At 40.7% G+C, this 18,027-nt stretch overlaps 5 protein-coding genes across 5 annotated transcripts; 3 read left to right on the top strand and 2 right to left on the bottom strand.

Moving 5' to 3' along the window:
• Positions 1-969: 969 nt before the first annotated feature.
• SERLADRAFT_434096 (uncharacterized protein) lies at positions 970-1,523 on the bottom strand (the record flags this gene model as incomplete). The annotated part of the gene is made up of 3 exons (XM_007314360.1): positions 970-1,074; positions 1,129-1,428; positions 1,485-1,523. The coding sequence occupies 3 exons, from the start codon at positions 1,521-1,523 to the stop codon at positions 970-972; spliced, it is 444 nt and encodes a 147-aa protein (XP_007314422.1).
• Positions 1,524-1,960: 437 nt separating this feature from the next.
• Positions 1,961-2,347, top strand: SERLADRAFT_434097 (uncharacterized protein; the record flags this gene model as incomplete). The annotated part of the gene is made up of 2 exons (XM_007314361.1): positions 1,961-2,159; positions 2,202-2,347. The coding sequence occupies 2 exons, from the start codon at positions 1,961-1,963 to the stop codon at positions 2,345-2,347; spliced, it is 345 nt and encodes a 114-aa protein (XP_007314423.1).
• A 497-nt stretch (positions 2,348-2,844) lies between these two features.
• SERLADRAFT_340680 (uncharacterized protein) lies at positions 2,845-3,114 on the top strand (the record flags this gene model as incomplete). Its single annotated transcript, XM_007314362.1, has 1 exon — positions 2,845-3,114. A coding segment is annotated over one exon (270 nt), but the record flags the coding sequence as incomplete, so codon positions are not given.
• Positions 3,115-12,489: 9,375 nt separating this feature from the next.
• Positions 12,490-14,362, bottom strand: SERLADRAFT_405860 (uncharacterized protein; the record flags this gene model as incomplete). Its single annotated transcript, XM_007314363.1, has 4 exons — positions 12,490-12,611; positions 12,832-12,878; positions 13,119-13,367; positions 13,953-14,362. The coding sequence occupies 4 exons, from the start codon at positions 14,360-14,362 to the stop codon at positions 12,490-12,492; spliced, it is 828 nt and encodes a 275-aa protein (XP_007314425.1).
• A 1,438-nt stretch (positions 14,363-15,800) lies between these two features.
• Positions 15,801-16,178, top strand: SERLADRAFT_434099 (uncharacterized protein; the record flags this gene model as incomplete). Its single annotated transcript, XM_007314364.1, has 2 exons — positions 15,801-15,929; positions 16,008-16,178. 2 exons carry the CDS (start codon positions 15,801-15,803, stop codon positions 16,176-16,178), a joined length of 300 nt encoding a protein of 99 aa, XP_007314426.1.
• Positions 16,179-18,027: the final 1,849 nt, after the last annotated feature.

Here is an 18,027-nt window from a genome sequence, read left to right on the forward strand (position 1 = left end):
TTGGACTCTGCAATACTAGTCCGAAGTTTTGTAAACAAGGTAAACAAATCAGCCACAAAAGGCGGAATTATAGAATGCTCAGTGAATACTGGACAATAGAGCAAAAAGAATAAAGAGGAAAGTGATTTAGAAAGAAGGGAAAATAGATAGCACAACTAGGTGCAGAATCACCAAAACTAATAATCTTTGAGTTCAATGTGAGTGGACACAGTGTTTGAGGTCGCAGGGGATGCACTGCAGAACACAAATGAGCTTTTTTTGGTGTATAATAGGACACGAGAGTAAAAATGTAGTACGCATTCACAGTATCTTCCTCCTCTGTGGTTTGCTTTTCGCTTTTGGTCACAATAGAGCATGCACTGAATTGCAAACAATTGAATGAGTGATTTTTGAACCAGAGGAGGCATACATACCTTTGTGTATGTTCTTGGGATTTGTTGTGGGGTAAAATAGGGAGAGAAGTACTGCCTGTAGATAGGACTGGTTCAGTTCCGTTATCTGGAACAACTTTGTGTTTCTTTGGAGATGTGGGGTCTGGGGAAGAAGCAGTATGTACAGTTTTCTGCTTTGAGGCAGGCATTGTGGTGGGAGATTGAATGGAGAGGACTGAGGTGAGGGTTGTAAACATAATAAGTTAGATGAATGCTGACGGACAAAGTCAGGAAGTGGAAGGCCCGGCACTGCTTATTTTTTCAGTTTCACAATCAAGGATCACAAGATTGCAGTCAGAATGGAGATTAGAGTGAAACAGTTGATATGCATCTGCAAAAATGGAGTTGAACAGTAATCAGGGGATGAGATGAGGATAGAACAGAAACTGGGGCGGCAATTTCTGCGGAGATCCAGCCAAGGACCAGACAATGTGACCATTGTCTCATTGCACAATGTATGTGATTGGGAAATGTAACAAGAGATTGAGGGTCCACAATCATATTTTAAATTGTATGAATAGAGGTCTCAGAAAAGTATCTAATTGGCAAAAGCGTCAAAATTTAATGTTGGCTTCCCGACAGCTGAAAGTTTAGAGGTTCCTTCATTGTGTTTGATGATTTTCTGCTCCAAAACAACGCCAAGCTATTGTTTAGTGAGTTATAATGTGTCACTTTCATGAGCAAGTGAGAAACATACTTTACGTAAATGAGCAGATGGAGCAGGCTGTAAGACATGTTCAAGTTTGAGGTGGGCTTGCACAGATTGCTTAGCACTTTGATTGTGGTACACACTGGCATCAATGGAGACACCACCATCGACAAAGTCCCCAGTGCAGAAGAGTGTGTGTGAACAGCGGATGGTTTTCCCGGTGCTGTCCATTCGTCCGAGCACAAGTTTTTCCACAACTCTCCGTTTCTCATTTACACTCTTTGCTCTCTGTCTTGGATCATCAAACGGTACTAACACAGATTGCACGTCTTTCTTTGTATGAGATATCTAGATAACATTTAGAGGGGTCAAGAAGGACATATGATGGGATGTTAAGGCCTCACCTTTGTAAAAACACAACATTGCATATACAATGATCGCATGGAAGTCAACAGAGGCTCTTCATAAACTTGACCAAGACTGATGTGTACCAGTTGGTGCACATTACGAATGGAGTGAAGGACAGCACACCACTGCTCTTTGAAAGGCCCTGAGGACAATGTAAGAGTTTGTGCGGCATAGGGCGCAGATTGAAGTGTGCTGAATGTATAATTGAGTGCAACGCAAAAGGCATGAAGTGAAGAACAAACCCATTCAACCGCCACAAGTTGGCATTTATCCACTATGCCTTGTAGGCAAATAATGACTGGGTACAGAGTATTCACCTCTGCATGGGGGAAGGGGTTCTTGTATAACAAGAGATGGTGGTGGTGTCATTGGCTACATATGTCCATTCACATATTTCTTCATACATGGTGACAACCTCTCCCAAGCAGCGGAGGAGGTACAGAAAATAGGTAGGGCCATAGAGCTTTACAAAATGCACCAAGGTGGCGGGTCCACCACCAAAAACAACTATTCCCAGAGGAGCCCTGGGTCATCAAACCAACATAAAAACCACTCTCACGGGTTCCAACCAGGACGGGGCGCTCCTATGGATATTGGCGCGGTCTATGGCGGACAAAAGCGCAGATTCACCTGCTTCAGCTGTGGGCAGGAGGGGCACATGGCCCGAGATTGTACAAACAGAGCGCGGGCCGCTCACCAAAAAAATAATTAAGGGTGCCAGGTGCGCCAATTAGAAACTGAAAAACTGGACAATCGGCTCAATACTCTGGCCGGTCACTCATATGACAAAATTTGGGCCTTCTTTTCCGACCAGCAGGTCAACAAAATGAAGGCTCAGGGAAAAGAATTCGGAGCTTAGGTAACTTGGGTGCCTTCACTCCTCGAAACAATGAAGTAAACAACAACAAGGTGGCCCCTGCTCCGGGGTGTTGCATGAGCAATAATGGAAAGAAGGGGATGGCTCCCCAATTTGTAAATAAATTTCTAAATTTGTTATCTGAAGTATGTACTTGTATACGAAGCTGTGACTGTGGATTCATCTTGGACCCACCTGACGATATAACTGCTTTAAGCGCTGATTCAGAGGGTCAAGATGATGAAGGAGTTGATGATAGAAATACTTACAATACCACCGCTGTACCAGCGTCTCCCTTGGAGTGTGGCCCCGGCGAGACAAACAATAGGGTGCTTGATTCTGGTAAAAATATAATAGAAAAACATGTATCTTTCAATACTTCTTTGGAGCCACCCTTTCCTGAAATCCCAAAGTGTGTGTTGATGCGCACATACTTATTCCAAAAGGAGATCTGTTTAGACGTTGGCGTGAAAAACCTTGCCCGAGGCACAGTACACCCAACCCGTGCACTGATTGATTCAGGCGCTAACAGCATCTTCATAGATCAGGTCTGGGCGGAGCAAGTTGGACTCCCCCTTGTAAAATTAGATGTATCTATTCCCGTCTATAATATTGACAGTACGCTTAATGTGGGTGGCTGCATCACGCACAAATGTTCTTTTGTTGTTGAGTACCAAGGACACAGAGAACGAGTCACCACCAAAGCTACTCAACTAGGGAAGATTGATTTAATCTTGGGCTGGACCTGGCTGTTTAAACACAATCCTGAGATCAACTGGCAGACAGGGGTTGTCACATTGTCACGTTGTCCTCAGGAGTGTAAAAACTTGGGTACATCGAGTTGCGTCCGTCAAACTGAGTGTCTCGAAAAAATAAACGCTGGTCACGTTTATGAGCTCAGATTTTTAGAAAAGATTGACAATGACAATGACAAGGTAAAACCCGAGGAACAGATTAAGAGGCTGGTACCTCCCGATTACCATGACTTCTGGAAATTCTTTTCTAAACATAAATCAGAGCAATTCCCAGAGGCTAAGCCTTGGGACCATGCTATAGATTTGAAGAACACTTTCAAACTGAGAAAAGAACATATGATACCACTCTCTGCTCCAGAAAGAGATGAGGTTTCTAGTTTCATAGATGAACAGCTTAGGAAGGGTTACATCAGACCCTCCAAAAGCCCTATGACATCCCCGGTGTTCTTCATTCGTAAAAATGATGGTAAAAAGTGTATGGTTATGGGCTATTGTTACTTGAATGAGTACACAGTTAAAAACGCGTATCCACTACCTTTGATCAGTCAGCTAGTAGACAAGTTGGCTGGTGCCAAGATCTTAACAAAGATGGATCTCCGATGGGGGTACAATGATGTACAAATCAAAGAAGACGATGCTTGGAAGGCCGCGTTCACGTGCCACCGAGGATTCTTCGAGCCCCTCATCATGTTCTTTGGGTTGACCAATTCACCGGCAACCTTCCAGAGCATGATGAACAAGATTCTTGCGGATATGGAGAACTGTGTTGTTATTTACATTGACGATTTATTAATATTTACAAAGTCGGACAATAAGGCTGAGCATGACAGGAACGTGCAAGAAGTCCTTTGACGCTTACAGGAATGGGAACTATTTGTCAAACCCGAAAAATGTAATTTTAAAGTGAAGGAAGTAGACTTCCTCAGTATGATAATTGGCCAGAACGGAATCAGGATGGACCCTGAAAAAGTTCAAGCTATATTGGATTGGCCTGAACCTACTCGCATCAAAGGAGTTAGGGCCTTCCTTGGCTTAGGCAATTAATTTCTACCAAATATTTGTTGAAAACTTTGCAAACATAACAAGACCGTTGAACAATCTCACTAAAAAGGACATTGTTTGGCATTGGGGTGCCAAGGAACAAGAAGCTTTTGATAAGCTTAAACAGGAATTTACAATAGCGCCCATATTAGCATTTCCAGAATTAGACAAAGAGTTCTGGCTAGCAACCGACTCTTCTGATTTTGCTACTGGGGCTGTGTTATCAATTAAATGCCCTGACAATTTTTGGAGGCCTTGTGCCTATTTATCACATAGTTTTTTGCCTACAGAGTGCAACTATCAAATTTACAATAAGGAGATGCTGGCCATCATTCAAGCTTTATAGCACTGGCGGCACTACTTAGAAGGTGCTAGGCACCAATTTGAAATTTGGACCGATCATAAGAATCTGGAGTATTTTATGACAGCCCGAGACTTGAACCAAAGACAGGCTCACTATGCAGTGTACTTGTCTAGGTTTAATTATAAATTAATTCATAAACCTGGACCTTTGACAGAAGAGAAGATCATGCCAACGGCGTAGAAGATGACAACAAAGGTGTAACCCTGATTGACCAATCAAGGGTTGCCAATGTTAGAATTGGGCAGGATTCTGATCTTCTGGAAGCCTTCAAGAAAGACATCTCCTTGGAAGAAAAGGTGCATCTTGATGGCAATGAGAACTATTTATGGGAAGACGGGCTCTTCCATTTTCAAGACAAATTCTATGTGCCTGAGTCCGCAAGGATCAAGGCAATAGATAGACATTACAACACTCCAGTGGCTGGGCACCCTGGGTGGCAACAAACAATGGAGTTGATCTCCAGAAACTACATGTGGCCTGGCATGGTTAAAGACGTACAGGAGCATGTAAAATCCTGTCTGAGATGTGCCATGGCAAAGAATTTGCATCAACTGCTGGCGGGTAAACTCGTGCCAAATCCAATACCAGCTGGTCCCTGGCAGGATATATTGGTTGATTTTACAACGGACCTACCCAAATCAAATGGGTATGATTCAGTAATGGTAGTAGTGGATCGCTTCATGTTTGTCATAAATATGGAAATGCAGACATGTAGATTTTTATTTTCTCACAAGATCGTTGAAGCTTCCTATTATAATCCAGAAAGAAAATCAGTTGTGTTGATGTGTCGCAATGGTGCAGTCAATTTCTTAAATCCATACATTTTAGTATTATGTTGTCATAACCACAACATCAAGTGTATTTTGTCAAGCTGTGCAGCAAAAGGTGCCATGTTTTATATTACCAATTATATTACCAAGATGGATCTGAAAACACACAAGATGCTGCCTTTGCTGTCTCGAGCTGTTTCAAAAATATGTAATGCTAACCTCTGTGACAACACCCACAAGATTCTATCTTGGGGCACTGGAGCACAGCTAACTACAACTCAATGGTAGGAAAGGAAGTGTACAACCTATTAAAGGAGGGAGGTTGTCTTCACTAATATTGGTATACACTAGGAGAGGACACACTGAGTCCTTCCCCATGTATTGCTCCAGTATATATACTACAATACATGAGGTACTATACAGTTGATACATAAAGTTTAAAGTTCGATGTCCAGCATGTGACCAGTTATATGTTGAGTCTAGACACTGGTCAGGTGATACATCATGATTGGTCATGTTACTATGAAAAGTCCGAAAAGTAAGTAAAGTAAATGGTCATGTGATCAGTCACCTAACTTGGAAAATGAAAAATAAAAGTACAGAGAAGTGAAGCATAAAGTAGGTGCTGGTATGTCAATTGTAACAACCTTGACTACTGTACAGGCTGCCAAGATGTTGTTGCATAAATGCCTCAGTCAATTTGCTCAACAACAGCAGATCCACACACAGCAAACTGCTCGCTATATTAAAGGATTCAATGATGGTGTCTCATCTCACTTTACTGTCCCTATGCTGTCTGGACTCTTGATGAATTACGTTTATGATGCCTTTGCTCTGACAAACCAATCCTCACAAGATACAAACAACAAAAATGAGGTGATGAGGAGTTTTCATTGCATATTCAGATAAATAGAAAGGGTGATTCAATTGCTATGAATCAAATACATCATTACTTATATTGTAGTGGAACATTACAAAATATGAATTTCTTCAATTTTTGTCGTTGTGTTTGCCTGGAACCGGTTAGCAAAAGTAACAAATTGAAGAATACTAGTGATTCTTGCCTTGGTGTACTGAAAAGACATGTTCTGACACCGCGGCACAATCTTCATTTCACCCATATACTCCTCAAGCATACTAATGGTGAGCATGGAGATAGACAAGTTGAGTATATACCGCGCATAATTGGTACAACTATCTTTTGTTGGTCTAACTCTTGAGCTTGGTATTTATTTTCCCTTGCCCATTATGAACCATTTAGTATATCTGTAAATTTATTTGAAAAAGATGAGCTACTGGAGGATGTGTACAACAACTACCATTTTACACCACAAAGCAAGGAGATAATGAATAACTGGGATGCTATTTATGAGTACAAAGATGAGCAGGATACAGACAGATTGTGTAAATGAACTGCAGCCGCACTCAACAGTCAACAGGATACAGAGAACCTAAAAAGCTATGACATTTATGCTGAATTGAGAAAAGATCAGACTATATTGAGTCCCACTTTATGTAAATGTGACTTACAAATACAAGCCGCTGTCCTCCATCTATAATATTCTGAGTGGCTCCAATCAATGCATTCTGTTTCTGACATCAGCCATCCTACTCCCCCCATACACTCAAACAAAATGAATCCATACCTGATTATTTTTGATTCTACTCCAGAGATGGTGAAGAAATGAAAGATTGAGATCAAGGATCAGGAGAAAGTTGCTTCCCAAAATCAACAAAATGCCTTGAATCCTGAAGAGCAAGGCACTGGCCTTCTCATCGGAGATACTGCGGCTTTCTGAGGAACAATGTCCGGTGATGATGCTGATAAATTTACTCTGATGATGATAAAAGTAAGAGTGTCTGCAAACCTACAATATCAGGGAAAAATCCACAGACAGAACTTGTGACTACCGACCAAATTTCTGAAAATATTGCATTCAAATATGCTTGCTTTGAACGCCAAGCAACACATCTGCTATGATATAATCACTGATTGGTTCATCAAAAAACATGTTGAAAAACATCCTGACACACTCTCACAGCTGTTAATGGTGATGACGGGCCCAGGAGATACAGGAAATACTCATGTTGTCAAAGCAGTGCAGGCACTCATGGGAGTTTATTAAAGTGCACACAAAATTTGATTCCTGGTGCCTACCGGATCAGTGGCTGCTCTCATCAATGGAATGACCATCCACAAAGGCCTCGGCATCAAAATCAAAGCCAATAAAAATGGGAAGCCTAATTGTGGTGTTGGAGATAGTAACTAGGACCAATGTACAGAATTGGACTCAACTATGTGATGAATGGCACAATATAGAAGTGGTTCTGGTCAATGAATCTTCCATGGTAAGTCTTCAGTTAATATGTGAGGTGGATCATGCTCTGTGTTACGCCAAGGAAGAGCCATCTGGATGGTTTGGAGGGATTGCTGTGATATTTGCAGGTGATTTTTATCAATTTCCGCTGATTAGAGGAACACCATTATTCACCCCAATATCACCTTATGCCAGCACAAGTGATCAAGAGTTATTGATGAGACTGGGCTGACTTGCTTGGAAGGCTGTCACAATGGTGATAAAATTGGATAATGACCAGACCAGGGATTGAACCTGGAACCTTCTGGATACATGCCAGCTGCTCTACCAATTGAGCTATATGGCCAAGGTTATACAATATAGGATCTTAAACATGACATGCAACCACGGACGTTTTACACAGTATAGCTGCTGCATACTGGATTGGCTTACAAATCAGAGGTATTATCCTATGGGGTATTGGTATGTCAGAGTATATTCTAACAAATGGTAGTGACTCTGACAGAACAGCAACGTATGAAAGACGATATTCCATATGGTGAGGCCATGCTATGTTTCAGAAATCAACAGTGTATGTATAACAATGTTGATCTCTTTAATAGTCGTGCTATGAAATTGATTGAAAGTCCCAATGGGGTCAAAATGAAATTAGGAGATAATGTGTCAGTTATTGCTTCCACCAATTCCCTCAGAGAAACCCTGAATGATATCAAAGCAGCAAATAACTGCAATTCTGACTCAGCTAATGTCCTTGTGGCTTGCACAGCTTTTGGAAAGTGCACCATACCTGGAACACCAGTATCCAAAGAAATTCAAGAATATCTCTTGCATCTCAATATGTTTGCCTTTTTTGCTTCTGGGGCATTTCCAGTATTGATCCCCCTATATATTGGTATGTCTGTTATATTATGTTTTAGTAGTATATCTACTGAACTGGGAATTACCAGTTGTTCTCAAGGTTTTGTCTGGAAATTTGACACGGCATGTTGTCCATTCAGTTTCACCTACTGTACATGTGTTATGGGGGAATTTCCTCAAAGTGCGGTACATTTCAGTGGTCTACCTTAAGGTTATTTTCTAATAACACCTGTTTTTTGGGCTTTTACTACATTGGTACCTAATAATGGAGATGGGAAATTGACACAAATTATCTGAGTGACCCGACTACAGATCCCCATACAACCGGTGTTTGCAGTCACAGAACAGTCAACACAAGGCAAAATTTACTGAAAATTCTTGTCAACTTACACAAAGGTGGGTTTGCTACATATGTTGCAACTTCTCATGCTAGCACATGTCAAGGTCTATATATTACACAACCTGTGACCATTCAAGAATTAAACAAATCACTCCCTCACAACCTAGAAGCGGAAACCAAACAGTTTGAAGCACTGGAGCACAATACATATGTTCGCTTTTGTATAACGGACACTTCTTTAGTATCTGTTCCAGATCCTGAGTCTGAGCATTGAAAGCTTCCCTCCACTTTTGTCGCAAAGTTCCTCCACGACACTCATACCCCTTCACTAATTCCAAAACAAAAAAGACCAGACATCAAACTAGTACAGCCTATCACCCAAGCTTGTTCTTCCACAGCATCTGACATGACTTCAAGTGTGGCTGGAAAATGTAGATGGATGCTCAATGGTGTGGCAACTTCAGCAACCTCAACAACTTCGACTTCTATAATACATGAGCCATTTATATATTGCCCAAAAAACTGATAAGTCAATCCCCTGAGAGGTGTTCATGTTCTACTTCACTTTTATTTGTTATCTACTTCTTCACCAAAGTTGCCACTCCCTGCCACAGCTTTGCCTTTTTTGCCTACAGACATAGCTTAAATAACGGTTGTGACTTGCATAATTAGTCTTATGCGTATGATGCAGCTTTTATGTTGTTGTTTTACACTCATTGTCTAGCTACCGATACATAGAAAGAACAATGGAAATCACTTGGACCACTATCCTCACAACTAACACTTGCTTTTAATCAGCTACTTACATCAGAAGAAAAATTATTCTTGACAACCCTCTTCAATACCCTGCACAACAACTTCTGCAAATCTCTTGCAGAACATAGTCCTTGTTATTTTTGCCATGCTGGTACTCAAGGTATGTCTGCCTGTGAAACTATTTTATGTGCTGACAGAAAATGATCCTTGGGAGACATCTGCAGTTCTTTGCTGCCCAAAAGGTTGCTTCATCCAAAATGATATACATTTAATTTGTCACAGCTTACCCACAATATGCAACTCCCAACTATGGTTGAAACTCTCCTCAAATGCTTTGGTAAGTCCGACTGCTTTGTCCTGTTCCTTACAAATCTAGATTTATCTCTGTCTCTATAATACAAAGGGCTTCCTTTGACAAGTCTTGCAAATCCACAGTGAGCACTTCTTGTAATTATTTCTTAGACTCATGTATTTCACTATAGCACATTCTAATAATTCTGGTGTTTGAGATGGACCCCATCTTGTCTGTAATAATGCTACCTCTTAGTCTAATTTCTATTCCACGGGCAGGTGGTGAAAAAACTCTGTATGAGATCTGTAGTGCAATATATTTAGGCAGATACCATTTTGCAGCTAGGATGTTTGATCGTGATAGCAAGATATGGAGATATGATGGACAATGTAACAAAGGTTTCCCTGTATTGGAACAGAATGTATGTGACTTGACGCAATTACATTCTTATCCTGCTCATCTCTACGTTTACACCATCAAGGCAGATTCCCCCTGGTGATTTGCATTCAATGCCTGTTCCCCATACACGTCTGTGACTCCCTGAACAGTTTAAAAAGGTTAGTTATTGTGCTCTATATCTACATCCCATGTAACTCAAACTGTTTTCTACCCTAATGTCTTCTTCCCTTGTCAAATGTCCTGCTACACTGGCTGCTGATGATGGCAATGTTTTTGTGTCCCCTCCCCTCACTCCCTCTTTTCCTCCTGGAGAAGACTGGCTGTCTCACTGGGGGCAAAATTCTATGCTATATATGAAAACATTTGAAAACCACTTGAAAAATAGAGACTTTGTTTCTTAGCAAAATTTCTTTACATAACATTGGAGATATTTTGCTCACCATTTTTTCAATATTTTCACATGAAACATTAGGGAAAACATCCAAAATATATTGTCACAAAACATTTTTCCACTCAGTGTAGATGTACTACTGATTACCAATGTTTTGCGAAAATATATTTTGTATATTTTCCCCAATGTTTCTTAGGAAAACATTGGAAGAATATGGAGCAAAATATTTCCAATATTATTATTCAAAGAAACATGCTAGGACACAAAGTCTATATTTTTCAAGTGTTTTTTACATGTTTTATTATAAAACATAGGATTTTGCCCCCAGTGTCTACTGCTCCCTCTACCCCAATCCGTGTGCATAAACCCAATGTCAACAATCCTCTGTGGCTCACTCTTCAAGCATGTCTGTGTTGTGGTCTAGCTGGCAACATCTCCACTGTAAAGTTCAACATTCCTAATATTCAAGACACTAATGGTGTGCTCATCCACCACGGCAAATATCACACCAAGCTTCTTGAGTTTTCAACAGTGGAAGCTGAGATTTATCTAAAGTTGTATGTCTCATTATTTCCTTCTAGCTATATATAACTTTACATATTCTAACATGATTTAGATGGACCATTTTGGGGTCTTAGGATAAAAGCAAAAGCAACAAGTCTCATTCTGACACACCAGTTCCATTGACATAGAGTGCTTGAAAAGAAAAAAATGGGGAAGACTTCAAGCACTTGGAAGGGTTGAACTTGGATATTGGTGATGTGGCTATTGATGGCAGGAAAAAAAAATGCAAAGCTAATGGTGACACCAGCATTCTTATATCTTCCACCAAGAAAGGCAACTACAGACTGCCTGCTGTGTCTGAAAATTTAAATGCTTTTGAGATGGTGAACTAACTACCACACTGCATTTTTTTTGGAACTTTGAGTTTTTTGGCCATGTACAACAAATTGCTTGACCAAATGTTGTTGTAACGGGGCTAAAACACAAATTGATCTGAAACAATACCTGTCCCACTAACCTGGTGCTAGTCATAAGATCACGCTCACTGCTCATGCAGACTCCATACCTATCCACTCCTTATTACTGTGTCATCCTCATGGCGTCCCAAAATGACATAGAAAATTACAAATAAAACATAAAATTTTGCATCAGCATTTTGATTACATGAAAGAAAGAATGTGGAGCAACATGGAAATTCTATTGTTATTAAAGAGCAGTCAGAAAATTTAATTTAGTCAATGTGAAATCACTTCAAATTGTTTCAAATTCAACAGAAAGTATTCTAGCTCTACAAAATTTAATATTTTAACAAATATAACTGCAAAACCAAAATATCTCATTTTCTATCTTATTTTCTGATATTGGAAAAATAGGTATTTTAATGGCCGTTTAAGGAAGGGCCAAAATAAGATATTTTGAGACACTTGAAACACATCGCCCACCCATTGCCTGATCATCGGCCAATAGTTGTCCGCTCACTGGGTATCTGCTGCCCTACAATTGCCCCGCATGACAGATAGATACACCTACCTGTACTGCTGTAGAATATAATACCTGAGAAATACTGTACACCGGGAACACAAGCCAGTTGTGCTACCCATCTACTAGGATGGTATTTTAATCGTACATTTCTCACTAGTTTTTCAAAATCATTTGGAGTAAGAACACTGGTGTGAGTGAAAAAGGTATCCCACCATACATTGCAAGGCGTTGTGGAGCTCAGGTGGGTAAGGACAGGCCAAGGAGCTTCCACTGCAGAAGGCAGGGTCTTTGAAGTAACAAAAAATTACCATACATTCATAAAATGGAGAATGGTGTGTGAGTTGTCCCATTCCGTGTCTAAGCCTCCACGCAGTATTCACTGTTTTTCCGAGTCAACTTGTTTGAGCTCTTCTAACCTCTGATGCTCCTGCTCCCTCTGAAGCTCCAGCTCCTGTTGAATTTGGGTGTTCCTTTCTTCAAGCTCTACTTGCGCAGCAGCTGCCAAAGTACTCAAGGATCTCTAATGTTTGTAAGCCTCTCAAGATAACTTCCGTAGTTTGTTGCTAGATGAGAGATCACACGCCCGTTTGTGACTGCAAGGGGTAAATGTGCTTTTCAATTTCCTTTCATCACTGATATTAACGTGAAATTCGCCCTCAATGTCTGATGCTACGGAGCAACAGAGTAATTACACAATTAGAGTAGACACATCACTTACTTTTCTGCTTGGGTGCATACAAAGCTTGCGGTATTTTGCTTGTACCACTGTTAGGTCCATTTGGCATATATTTGTCAATGGACATTGCACTCCCCATTGTCGGTTATGTTGCGGGTTTCTGGAAGGAATATATCAGAAGGATTGCAGAAAGATAAGGAGCCCGGTAGACGCAGCACTCATAAGCTGGATCCAATTTATAAATCTCCCATTGTTTGATTAAACAGTGGACAAGTTTACTGGACGCAAATCAGAGGCAATGGCACATAGTGAATAGAAAAAGTACTAACCCATTGAGATTAAAAACCCGAGGCCAGAGGCCTTCATCATGTACTGTTGGCTCGAGAGTAGCCCCAGGAATATATCTCCATGCAATATTACCAGATGGAAATACTTCAAGGACGATCCTCTTCCATTTATTCTCCCACCCCTTGAAAACAGTGTCTCCACTGTTAGCTATGAACTCATTGTAATCCACAAATATCAGCCTCAAATAAGGATGTTGGAGCAAGCGCAAAGGTTGCGATGGAATAATGATGCTGGGGCAAGGACCATAAAATGATCAAAGATTTATCCTTGAGGACATAATTGCAATCAATTTGTGATGTGAAAACACCGCAGATTGGAAAGGTGATATTAGTAAATCACTAGTGCACGGCACAAGTGAGCGCTAGAAATAAAGTTAATACGAGAGTGGAAGGGAAGCAGATCCTAGTGTGCTGTACAGGAAATGCTAAGCAGGAGAGTGAGTGAATAGGAGGGAGGACAGTATAAACCACTTGATGTTGATACGACTGGAGACAAAAGACACTCAATTATGGCATCAGGGCATTATGAATGATCAACACTCTACATCTACGTAAACCTAAGAGAAAGGTTGGGGAATCAATTGTAACCCTAACCAAATGGAGGTCAGAGCCAATGAGAGCTTAATTTTGATATGAACAATCAGTACAATAGTACTATAGAATAGGCAAAAGTACACATGTGAGAGAGAGAGAACTGTGATGAGATCAGAGCTCATCTCCCACCGAGTGTAATGACAAAAAATTCAAGTTGGGTCAACTGCTTCAAGTTTGGGGGAGAGAGAAGAGGAATATATTGTTGTGGGAAAATGCACATACCTTTTGAATGGATCTAGTGTGCCATGAGGAGCCAGAAGGTTCTGTTGAACAGCAAAGCATAGTTTGCCTTGCTGATTTACAGGGCTGAAGATATACTTGATGCAGCCTTGTACAAGTGCTTTTTGCCTATCACCTCCAGGGTAAAACAATACTTGGCTATTACCCAGATGAGTCAACAACATAGCAAACATCACTCGACCTTGGGCAAAGTGGGCACACAACAGAACATAATATCCTGGCACTAGATGTCTCTGGTCGAGGGGCATATGCACGCCAGTGGTCTTGTGGTTTTCAAGGCCTAGTTTACTACTCACACAGGTTGAATTGAGTGGATCAGATATAACAGCCCCGACCTTGTCTTCACTAATTCCACCACCATTCAACAATGCACTCTCCACCACTTTTGTCATTCACCAAAGAACCCGCCACAACCTGAGGGCCCTCCTGCTTGCTGGACCAACCATCAGAAACTTGTTATTTGTACCAGTGGTTGATGACAGCAGCAAAACTTGTTACTATATTTGGAAGGTGCCATTTATAGCATTTTTGGGTACCAAACATCTAGCCAGTCTTCTTTTATCAGATACTTCTGGTTCTAGTTCTACGCCCCCTACTGAGACTTCAATCTTTGAATCAGTACCTACCAGCAGTGGTTATAAAGGAGATGCAGATGAAAGTAATTACATTGACTCTTGATCCACTACTATGCTTTTTCTTTCGTTATTATTCAGTTCCTTCATATATTTACATGGTTAAATAATGCCTGGGAATAATACTGCTGAAGATAAGGTTATTAATTTTTTTTTTGAACACAACAAGACCCGGTGGTTGTCTGCCCCATTTGACCTTATTGATAATATTGAAAAATCTAACCTTGATAAGTCAAGGTTTGAGCAAATAACAGGAACATATCTTAACAGCACGTAATCTGATAGTACAGTATCCTGCTCTCTCATATTTACAACAGAATTGCCCTTAACTCCAACCCTCATCGCCACTAGATTTCCGAGAAACATGGTACCACAGTCCAAATATAATACAGACATGTTTATTGGAAGATTACAGTGCTGCTTAAAGTAAACATTGAAGTGATAAAGGTTCCGCCCTTCATAGATGTGCACCATGCAGTCATGTAGCATCCTTGGATGTCTCCACCCTCAACGGATACGGGTTTTTGTACTATCAGTGAGACAATACTTTTTGTAGTAGATCCTGAAGACAACAGCTTTTTGTGCACTTTCATTACAGATACAATGGCATTGATACCGCCTTTGAGGTTATTGTGATGTACATAGCTTATCCACCTGTAAGTTAATCAAAGTGTCATGGCGGGTCCTGATAAAAGTCAGGCCATTGCAAGATATTCCTTTGTAAAACCCTGTTCCTTTCTATTGCTAACAACTGCTTCTGTGGGCCACATGGACACCAATATGTATCCCATGTTTGATGGCGCATATGAAAATGACCCGGAAGGAAGTAACCACTCAACGGCTGATATTCTAAACCTGGGAGTGACAACAACTGATATATCTCTACACAATCAAATTAGAGGCTCCCTTTCACAAGCTATGATATGCAATGACTCTGATGAAGAAGAAGAAGAGGTCCAAGATAGCTTGTTTGTGCTACCACAGATGAGTCATATTCAATATGAATGATTTAGATTTAACCGAATATATTCAGTCTTGGGCTCATCTGGAGGTCATGGGATCAGCGGACAATAATCCCTATGAAGCTTCCTTGAAAAGATCTGTGCCCTATACTTTGCAGTCACAGCTCCCGGTATATTCAAGCTTGTTCATATATGACATTACTCCTCTAACAGCTACCTAGCAGGCTACACCCACAATGCTGGAGCCCCCAGAGACAAGCTACAAGAGAGTGTACTTTGAGGTTGATGAATCTGATATTCTCCACGGGCGTTTGCACAAAGTAGAGAAACAAAAACAGAGAGAGAGGATTTACATGTCATCAAAAGTGAGTGTGATTGTAATTGAATTGTGGTCCAAGATATCATGGCATTAATTTGTGTTCTAACTTTGGCGGTGCATGCAGAGTGTACAAGCTGACCAAACAGAAATGGCTAGAGTTGAAGCCAGCATTGCCGCTGCATTGAAGGAACAGGAAAACAGGTATATGAGGAGAGAAGAGCAGGAAAAGATAAGATTTGAAGAGCTCCTGAGTCAAAGTATAGCACAGTCTGAAGCCAAGAAGACAGCTCAGTAGAAAGATTGGAAGAAACCAATGGCAGCTCAATATTTTGAAGCATGGTAAGAACAGGAGGATCTGGTTGTGGTAATCAATTGACTAGAAATATTAAGAAGATGCTCAGTCAATTGTAGGATGACTCAGGTTTATTCAATAATTACCTAGAAATATTAAGAAGATGCTATAGTACTATTAGTAAAATATCTCTAGTGAAATGTAGCTATGACATACCTCAGTCAATCGTAGGATGACTGAGGTAAAACTAGTATGAGGATAGAAATGAAGTATTGCGAGATTTTCTAAGTCTGAAATCAAATAAGGAAGGTATTTCTCACGCGTCAAATAAATGCACCACAGCTATCAACAAGCTCTTTCTGATTAATGATAGCAAGTGCATAGTGTAGGCTCAACTTTGTTTTTCCCAGTCCAACAGAGGAGACAAATAGAAAGGAAGCTAAAGCAAGAGCAGAGTGTGAGGGACAGCTGAGATTACGACTGGAGCGGATGGAGACGGAGAAGGCTTGTGAGATGGCTGCCTTGATGCAGAAACTAGAGAATATTGCCAAGGAAAATGAGGTAAGTTTGCAGCCTAGTTGGTTGGAGCACTGCTATATATAGGCAAAAGTCCTACTACTTATAGTTGGAGGTGCTATCCACTAAGGTATAATGACTCCATAGATTGGTGGCCATGCTCCATGGAAAGCAATGGCTGTTTTAGCAGAGACCGAGTTTATCTGGTTTTGTCACTCCCACTCGAGCACAACCGTAGTCTTATAGCTTTAGAGAATTTCCAGTGTTTTTTGTGAGCAAAGGGTGTTGTTGTATGATGGACTTAGCTTCTGTTGTTTGAGCCTCACACAACACTGGTCCCAGCCACATCCCTTTAGGTGGCTGGGAAGATACTTACTATTTAGGACATCGGACTTTTCCGTAGCTTAGAAACTTGGACTTGATGGTTTCTTTATATCACAGACTAAGGTAAGTTTGGACTCTTTTACATATACAATCCTGATTTTACTGAAGCACCTAGTATCTCTTGTATCAGGTATTTGCTAATAAACACAGTCTTTATGTCATAGAATGAGTATCTCTTGTATCAGGTACTAAAAACATCAAGGGCTACACTGAGAATGTCGGCAACCATATCTCCTGTAGGAACATATCAGATTATTGCCTCTTTTTTAAATACTAAGTCACCTTGGACAAATGATAGCTGCTTGATTGTTGCAGTGCAATGTTGTAGATTAATTTTGAGCATGTCTGATTTCTCCAAAAATGTCTGAAGCCATGCAAGGTGTTGTCCAGTATTGCTCAGTCCAATATACTCTGACTCTGTGGAGGATAAAGCTACCATGCGTTGTTTTTTGCTTGTCCAGGAGATTGCTCCTTGGATGGTGGTAGAAAAGAAACCTGATGTTGATCAGGATGTATCCGGGTCTCAAGACCTATCCGCATCCAAATATCCATAGAAATCCATGTTCATCGAGACACCTGTACCATCATAACATAGTTTCATGTCCCTAGTTTCTTTCAGATATTGGGGAACATGTTTGGCAGCTTCCCAGTGATGGCTCCTTGGAGCTGAGCTGTGTCTGCTTAGCATTCCGACAACATAGACAATGTCTGGGTGGGCTCTGAGCATGGCATATGTGAGGGCACCCACAATTGGGAGGTATAATACTTGACACCTTAAATATGCATTTTGTGTTGCATAATATCTTCCCTTGCAGCATTTGCAAGAAGTTTTGATCTATGGGCTAGTGGTGTCCATACTGGTTTGCAGTTCTTCATTCCAGTACGCTCCAGGACTGTGTCAATGTATTGGCGTTGCAATAGGGATATTGTTTTGTTTGAACGATCACATTGG

This window comes from Serpula lacrymans, assembly GCF_000218685.1.
Source record: "Serpula lacrymans var. lacrymans S7.9 unplaced genomic scaffold SERLAscaffold_3, whole genome shotgun sequence".
Taxonomy (NCBI): Eukaryota; Fungi; Basidiomycota; class Agaricomycetes; order Boletales; family Serpulaceae; genus Serpula; species Serpula lacrymans.